This window comes from Eleutherodactylus coqui, chromosome 10 (assembly GCF_035609145.1).
Source record: "Eleutherodactylus coqui strain aEleCoq1 chromosome 10, aEleCoq1.hap1, whole genome shotgun sequence".
Lineage (NCBI taxonomy): Eukaryota > Metazoa > Chordata > Amphibia > Anura > Eleutherodactylidae > Eleutherodactylus > Eleutherodactylus coqui.
Genome location: NC_089846.1, coordinates 64,531,543 through 64,540,489, shown reverse-complemented (window position 1 = coordinate 64,540,489; position 8,947 = coordinate 64,531,543). Strand labels below are relative to the sequence as shown.

General features: G+C 45.0%; 1 protein-coding gene across 1 annotated transcript in view; it reads right to left on the bottom strand.

Moving 5' to 3' along the window:
* Window positions 1–1,705: 1,705 nt before the first annotated feature.
* CLPTM1 (CLPTM1 regulator of GABA type A receptor forward trafficking) overlaps window positions 1,706–8,947 on the bottom strand; it is a 34,392-nt gene continuing 27,150 nt past the window's right edge. Inside the window, exons 8-14 of the mRNA XM_066581160.1 lie at window positions 8,656–8,900; window positions 7,532–7,625; window positions 7,254–7,444; window positions 7,015–7,110; window positions 3,735–3,870; window positions 3,362–3,529; window positions 1,706–1,966 (exon numbers count right to left, since the gene is read on the bottom strand). Of these exons, the coding sequence (XP_066437257.1) occupies window positions 1,773–1,966; window positions 3,362–3,529; window positions 3,735–3,870; window positions 7,015–7,110; window positions 7,254–7,444; window positions 7,532–7,625; window positions 8,656–8,900 (1,124 nt within the window). The 3' untranslated portion in view covers window positions 1,706–1,772. The remainder of the gene's footprint in view (window positions 1,967–3,361; window positions 3,530–3,734; window positions 3,871–7,014; window positions 7,111–7,253; window positions 7,445–7,531; window positions 7,626–8,655; window positions 8,901–8,947) is intronic.

Below are 8,947 nucleotides of genomic sequence, written 5' to 3'. Positions count from 1 at the left end.
GTTAGACTAAAAGTTTGATTATGAGTATCCTACCAGTCATTACACTGGTCATGCACCCCATTGTTTGATGCTATAGCAGTGCATGTCTTATCCAGAACTTGGTTTGCAACATCATACAAAAAGTTAACATAATGGAAAAACGTATTGTACAACAGATAAGATACATCGTCTTCATCTTTATACAGAGTGAATGTTGTCAGTAAAACAGACAATAAAAGGATCAGAGAAGCCGTTCTGCGGCCTAGTACAATCCACTAGGACTCCCTGCTATCTGCATACAGCTGTGTGTCTTTAAAGGCTATTCCAGCCTGAAGCATTGGTCATCGATCCACCAGAGAGATCATAAATAAGCGCTGCGGAATAAGTTGGCGCTACACAAATAAAGACTATTAAATGCTAGATTAATGGGGGTCCAACCTATCACCAAAAAGGGGAACCCCATTTCGCCTAGCCACAAGTTCGGCTGTTTTCGTCAGTGCCAGAGATTTTGGATGGAAAGGCAAGGAGCGTGCTCACCGTCACTCCATTCAAACTCCTAGCCGCAATCTTGCACCTAGGGGTAACAGGGGCGCCCTGTTCTGAATCGGTTCAAGAGCTGGACCTTTCTAACACTTATCACCACATGTTTCCGACTGGAATACCCCCTTTAATATCAGTGCAAACAGATCTACATTTCTAGACAGTAAAGAGCATTTCCTCCTACTATAAATCTCCACAGTTGTCTTCTTATGCAGTCAGAGAGGCCATACACGTTACACCGATCACCCAATGTGTATGGGGGGCCTCCGACAGCAGAGGTGAGAGAAAAGAATCAGACCAGCTGTATTTGAGCTGCCCGATTCTGCGGTTCTCATGAGATAAAGCTCTCTGCTCACTACATGCAAGACACACATACGTGCTTGGTTGAACCCAGCATGCATGTGAATGGAGCAGAATTGTGAGATACCCGTTGGCCGAACGGCCACTTCGTTGACAGCCATCCCAGGTATAGGCAGCTTTATAATATTCTAGGAAGCTGTTGACTGTTACAGGGCGATAACCCTGTAATGGTGGCCATATTGATCGCCAAGCTATCTTGACTCCACATAGTGGGACACTTCTGGTCTTATATAGAGGTGATTTTTTTTTTTTTTTTTTTTTTTAGGGGAAATGCTTTTTAGGCTTGAGCTTTAACAGGACTCCCATGAATGTAATTAATATATGACAGAGCAGATAACAGAGCACTATTGACCAAGTCAGAGACAGACAGTCCCGACTCAATAGATTATAGTCTGTAGCATTATAATCCAGTTTGCCCCCTTTGGTGTAAAACGAGCTTGAAACGTCTTGAACTATACTGCCGCAGAAACTGCGGGAAGATAAAGAGCGGCCATATTTATTAATAAACCCAATTTGAGCATGTTGATCCCACGGAGGAGAAATTACTGAGAGGCAGAAGAAAAAAAAAGACACGGCACAATGGAATTATAAGAGGAAGGAAGGAGCGCGAGTGAGAGATACAGAGGGCAGGGAACAGCGAGAAAAAGAACGTAAAAGGGGAAACAGACGGGACAGAAAGACGGACAGGATGACCGAAAGAGACAGGGCGGGCAGAGAAAGACAAACTTCACCAGTCCCATATACATATTAACAGACGGGGAAACGCCGTCTCCACAGAGGGGATTTATATATAAAACAGCAGCTGATTTACCCCCCCCCCCCCCCCCCCCCCCCTGCGGGGGATTAACAGTTCATGTAGAATGGGAACAAGAAAAAAAATAAAATTATTATAATCAGTCTTTCTTTTTGTCTTCTGCTGGTTTTGGTGGGGATGTGTCTTCAGGATTGGGGGAATTGAGTGCTGGTTGATCCTGGATAGGGAGGGGAGTGGGAGTCGGAGTCTCTCCACTGGTACCAAACTCATTTAACCGTGTGGGGTCCACTCTGTAAATCCAGCGCTGATACAAATAGATGAAGAAGACCACATCTGGGGAATTAAAGGGGACAATTGGAGAGCTTAATGCATAGTATTTGCAGTTGAGGTGTTAACCCAAAATATAAAATTAACCCGTCCTGTGAATGGGGGCTGTGTTCGGAGGGGGTCTCCCTACGAACAGCCCCACTGGTTCAGAAAACAGGGATCCCATGTCTCTCCTACTCCTCACTGCATAGGAATTGAATGGAGCACTCGTTGTGCACGTGCAGTCCTGCTCCATTCACTTTCAAATGGGACTGCCAGAGATAGCCAAGTACAAGCGCTCAGCAATTTCCGCCAGAACAACTAAAATTAATGGAGCAGCGCCAGTGCGCCATTCAGTTTGACATTACCAAGGGTGGGACGAGCAACCCCGCAGTGACTAGAAGAGGGGGAACACCTCTTCCTAATTGACTCAATGAATTGAAACTACTTGACCAATTATTTATTTTTTAAATCCCGTAGCGGTTTGCAGCACTGTATCCCCCCCCCCCCCCCCATTTACCCTTTGTGATCTACTTTAATTGTCATTTATGTATTTCAATTGTTTTCTATACATTTAGGCTTAATGTCCACGGGCGGATTTGAATTGCGGGACGATCTGCAATTCAAGCCGCCTATAGGGATACATGGGTGTCCGCAGCCAATTAAAGCATGCGGATTTGTTTTGCGGACCTTTTGGTGCGGAGAACAAAATCACAGCATGCTCCCTTTTGCTGCGGTTCCCGCACGGACGGCTTCCATTGAAGTCAATGGAAGCCGTCTGATCGGCGGCCAGTCCGCAATGGAATCGTGGACGGGCTGCAGATTCCGCTGGAAAGCAGGAGATTTAAAGAAAAGGTTTCATCTCCACCGCGCATGTGCGGCGGCCCTGCCATAATTCTGGTGTTTGTTGTAGCAGGTGATGTCACCAGAAGTCACCTGACTGCTGCAATGTCACTGTTCCAAACTCCTGGCGTCAGTGATTCTGCAGCCCACAGGTGACATCTTCCCAACAAACCCCGGACAACCTCTTTAAGAGACTTCCCCATCACAAACCCCCTCTCTAACCCAGAAAGGATAGCCCCTCTGTACGCGTGACTCTAGCAGTGAGTTAGACCTGGCCAACTTTATATGCTTCGCTATAAGAACAAGCAGGTTTAAAAAGCAGGATTGGCTGGGGGTCTGTCTACTTATCCGTATTTGTTTTTATTGACTATAATAAAAAATTTTCAATTTTAGGATGTGCTGATTTTTTGTGTTTTTTACTAGATGCTTGGCTGTTTATTTCCCTGGCCACACATGGGTAATAGACAAGTGGGCGTGGCTTCTCCTGAAGAAAATAAGGTTTCTCTAACCCTGCCGTTTACCTATCTTGCAACATGGTTTCTGACAACCCCCTTTAAAATTAGATAACTGAGGCCTTACCATCTCGTAGACACCCGATCCTATACATCATGGGCATCTTGATGACAAAAGCAAACAAGTCATCGATAAAGGTGTTCAGGGCTTTGTAGGTCAACATCCTCCATGGGAGGTGGGCGACTGACTTCAGTTTGTAGTTAATGAACAACTGTGGCGTCATTGTGATAAATCCTGCAAAATCAAAGAGGAAGAGAATAAAAAGTGTTGTTGCTTATGAAACTTTTTTATAATTAAAGACTTTGAAAGAAAGGAGGAGGGGAGAGGGGGGGGGAGGGGGTGGTAGAATATTTAATAAAAATAAAAAAAAAGGAAAAAGAAATATTTTATATTTGCAAAGTACTTCTTTGAAAGGTTTCAGTTTTCCCCTACTACTTACCAAATGTGAGGAGGAAGCCATATAACATGCTCAGTACCCAGGAATACCAGCCCTTGTGCTCCATGTACAGCAAGCTGTAGACCGCATAGCATCCCAGCAATGGGAAGAGGATCCAGGACAGGTATCTGAAAGCCATCTGAAGACAGGAATCATGAAAATGAGTAAGTTAAGGCGATGATGGGAATTAACTAATGAACCAATGCCATTCAGAGCATCCTACCAAATACATTTCCCTAAACTGGAAGCTAATATACACATGAGATATGAATAGTGAATGATGCTGTCATCTTCTACACCTCTGCAAATCTCCTTATCCAGCATATCACGTGTGCAAGAAATGTACATGAAAAACATATACATGTTCCTGGTCAAGTCATGTAGATCACTTTCTTTTAAGGAATTTGATCAGAAAACAAATGTACACGCTGATCGTATGGAGGAGATATGGAAACCTATGGCTGTACAAGTTTTTCATTGACAAAAAAAAAAAAAAAGTAAATATTTCCAGTTTTTTTTTTGTGAGACGGAAAAGCATAGTAGGCTAGCCCGCCCCCAAAAGTAAAACGAAAAGGAAAAAAAAATAAATGCAGGGGAACGTATGCTTTGCTAAAAATGTATGACATTTTTGACTACGTTTAACGCAGTACAGCCTATGGGTCTGTTAACTGCCAACTATTCATGTGTTTTATAGAGGAAAAGTCACGGATGACAATCCGACAGAGTGGATGCGCCCCGACTCATATCCTGGCTGGTGCAGCAGCAGCGGACGCCTGCTGCAGTTGGTACAGGCACAGCTCCCTCCTTAGGCAGTACCATTCCACTGCTGTACAGAATCTACAGCCTGCCAGTGCTGTATAATGTAGGGCATGGTGCGGAAAGTGGTTAAATAGGTTCTCTACTTTGAGCAATCCCATCTAGTTAGAAGGTTTCCTTGACAATAAGCTGATCACAGGGTGTCCCCTGATGGGACCATCAGTAGTCAGCTCTAATTTGGAAATAGGGTAAGGGGAACCTGGTAGTAAGTGTTCAGCTTTCCTGTAGTGTCACCAGAGGAAATTAAACATAACACAGTGCTCATTCAAATCAAATGCTATCTGTGTAATACAGGACCTGGAAAGCAGTTACAAAGAGTGACTTCCACTCTGTCATCTGTTCGGGGTGCTCATTTCTTGACCAGACTTCAATTAAAGGGGTTGTCAAGGTTTCTCTCTTTTTTTTTAATTTTTACACTTCATATAACCCCCTATCTGTACTTAGTTAATATAATTCCACGAGTTTTCCGCAGTGTAAAGGCAGCTTCAAAACCCACGCTGTTCGGCGTGGGTTTGAAGCGGCTTGTCCTCCTGTATTCCACTGCGGGAATCTCTCCCCATAGAGAGTAGACAGCCTGCGATGGAAACAGCAATACAATTGACATGCCGTGACTTTGAACTCCACACAGAAGGATCGTTTCAGCACGCTTTGGCCACAGGGACCGTCTGCAGCGTGTGGATGAGGTTTTTGCAAATCTCGTCCACTTTGCAGGTGGAAATGTCCGTACGGGAAGTCTGCCCTGTGTGAACCCCAGCCTTACCATGGTGAGCACAACTGACCTGTGACATCACTGGGTTTTCTGGCCTGGTGATGTGCTGTAAATAGGTCACGTGGACTTCTAATGTAGAAGCCACCGCCAGTTTACGAGACATCACTGATGACATCCCGTGTCGAGCCTCCTATTGGCTGCTGCAGTCATGTGGGTAAACCACGGTATTGCTACAGGCAAAGTAAAAACAGCCACCGGAGTACCTGGAAGAGCAGTCCAGTAGCAAAGAGGTGAATTTTTTTTTCCTTCTTCATACTTTATGCCCCCCCCCCCCCCCCGTCCCCACGCACACTACCAATGTTACTATTTATCAGAAAACCCCTTACAATGTTAAAGGGGTTGTCTCGAGGAAGCAGTGAAATTTTTTTTTGTGCCCAGTCCCCCTTATTAAGCATACAATACTAAGCCCCCCTGTAAATGACTTTTCTAGCTGGGTTGTACTTACAGTTCCAGCGTTTCAGCAACTTATAAAAAGTTTCCCCAAGATGGCCGCTGGCTCTTTTCCCGTCGCTTGCTGTAGCCCGACGTGCGCGCTCCCGAGACGCTACCAGCTGTGTCTCCCTGACAACCAGACGCCCCAGAGCCGCTGACCGGACCCCGGGATTGAACGCGGCCGACCAGTCACCCACCGCGATAGGCCCCCGTCACTCATCACTTACCTGGGTGGCTGGCCGGGGGGGGGGGGGCTGGGCTGGGCGGCTCTGCACCTTCCTCTAAGAGGATGGTAGCAGAATGGCCGCTCCAGCGCGCTCCCGAAAAGATACAGCTCTTCTGCGCATGCGCAGAAGAGCTGTAGCGGCGAGCACACTGAAGCGGCTCGTGCTCAGAGCAGAAGACCGGACTGCGCAAGCGCGTCTAAAAAAGCAAGCCGCCAGCGAATTTAGATGGAACCATGGAGACGAGGACGCTAGCAACGGAGCAGGTAAGTGAATAACTTCTGTATGGCTCATAATTAATGCACGATGTATATTACAAAGTGCATTAATATGGCCATACAGAAGTGTATAACCCCACTTGATTTCGCGAGACAACCCCTTTAAATTCTCCGATAGTGTATATGAATATTGTTTTTTTTTCAAACTGGATGTCCAACTTTGGGCGAATTCACACAGCAAAATTGTTACAGGAATTTATGCGACTGAAAATCAATTCTTTATTTGAATGCAGTTGCTTTTCCATTTATGAAATTCTCCTTTAAAAGGTGTTCTATTTGAACTTTCCTCATAAAACCTAAGGCTGGGTTCACACAGTGCGGAATTGTCGCGGAATTTCCGTGCGGGATTAGCCAGCAAAGTGGACGAGATTTAGCAAAAATGTCAGCTTTGCCAAGCTGCACGAAAACCGACATGTGTCGTGGAATTTAATTCTGCAGCATGTCAATTTTTTTTCTCTTTTCTGCAGCGGCCTCTCGCCTCTCTATGGGGAGAGAAAGCCGCAGCAGAATGCCGACGGCCAAATCGCTCACAAAACCCGCGACTAAAGACAGCAGTTTTTCAGTGCGGCAATTCTGCGAGTATTCCGCTGGAATTCCGTCCCATGTGACCCTAGTCTAAAATTGCATTTCTACAAGAAACAAACAAACAAAAAAAACCCACATACATAAACAAAAATACAGAAAAAACAAACAAACAAACAAAAAACCCCACAAGAAACCCCACACAGGTCTAGATACAACTAAACTAAAAAGAAACCACTTACATCATCGTACACCTTTGTAGCCGACTCTACATATGTGGATTTATCCTTCACTGTCACTCTGGGGAAGATGCCGGCTATTTTATTCTCTCTATCCAACTGCAAAACAAAAACGAAGGGTTAAAAATTGAACCATCTCTACAATCCAATTAGCCACAATCCTAACCAAGCTTATGACACCAGAAAATAGGATGTCATTTACTCACAGTCCACAATTACAAACTGCAGGAATTACATCATACCTTGACATCCATGACCTTCGTAATCTTCCAGAAGTCAATCAGCAAACCAATGCCTACGCTGACTTGCACCACAAAGTTGGTCTCGTTGTCCAAGATATAAAGTAGAACCACGAGGGACTGAAATACACCAAAGATAACCGATCGGACAGAAAGACCCTCCAGAGACTGACGGCTATTCCAGAACTGGATATCTGAGGGGAACACAAATAAAGTCAGGCTACAAATTGGAGCATGTAAATGATCTGTCTTTCCCGATTACAGCAAAGTAAAAATCTTACCGTTCTTGAAAGCCAGAAACTCAAAAATGCTGTGTATAATGGACACGGTGATGGTCAGAGCCAGGAGGTAGGGGTTTGTCTCCAGAAGAGCGACCTGGAAAGATGATCATAATTGGTAGATTTGCTGGTCTAAGGCTGATTTCACATGAGCTCTAATCTTGCATGAGTTTTGTGTGTTGTGAGACTCAAAACTGAAGGCCATTATGAACTTTACACATGAGCGATGTTTTCACCTCACAGCGATGCTGCCAGGAAACGCATTGCCCATTGATTCCAAGTCGAACATTAAATACATCGCATGGCTCATGCATGCCTTGCGATCTGATTGCGTGGTTTCCAATTGAAATCAATGGGAAACATTTCCGATCCTTTATCACGCATGAAATGCGCGTGAGGATCAGAAATTTTAGAGTAGAGAGGCATTTTTTTGTGGAAAAAAAAAAAACACATCGCAATTGTGGGTAAACCGCACGTTGTCAAGCGCGATATCGTGCTTGCCCATGTGGTTTTAGCCTAGCTTAAATCCGCATGTTATTGGTGGTGAAGAATCATATACACTTTGTAAAAACAACAGAACCCAAGCACCTACAAGAAGTTGTTGTTTTGGCAAAACTCAGCATGCAGTTACATCTCAGGTAGAAATGCAAGTGATTAGATGAATCATTAGATGAACGTGAGGCCCTAAAAGTGGTTCCCCCCTTGGCCTATAAAAAGGCTTTCAGAAGCTTCTTGTGTGTAGTGACCTTTTTCTGTGCTCATGTACAGCTTGTTTACCACTAGACGCCTCTAAAACACAATCAAAGAGCTTTCACCCAGTTAACAGTTTAATAGGGGCGCACTATTGGGATGTGAGAAGCTATTAGGAGGTGTTGAGACCAGTGGATGTGTGAGGGCAAACAAGGCGACTGGGCGCAGGATGCCCTCGACAGACCACCAGTAGAGAGAATCGTCTGATTGTCTGACAAGTCCGAGAAGCTCCAGATGTTTTGTGTTTGCTATCCAGAGATAGCTGGCACCATCATTACAGGCCCCCGTGTCTGTTGGAACCATTTCCAGGTACTTGGCTGAAGGACATTTGGTCTCACGGCGCCCATTACCTGTACTGACAAAGAAATTACACTCACTTTAATGGAATCCTGCTCCTCATCAGACTGCTCGTATAGGTCCTCTCCAAGGAAGCTCCAAGGGCTACGTGAGCTTTGAGCTGCATAAAGCTGCCACCGCCACAGGGACAGTGGACAAAATGACAGCCGTAAGGGCAAGCTTGTTACACTAGAATTGACTGGCATATAGTCTTTCTGTAGGTTCCAGTAATCATTGAAGTATACTATAGGATAGTAATCACCACTGACGGCATCAAACTTCACATCTGTGGAGGAGACATAATGGTTATTGTAGCTACAAGGAGGTGACTAC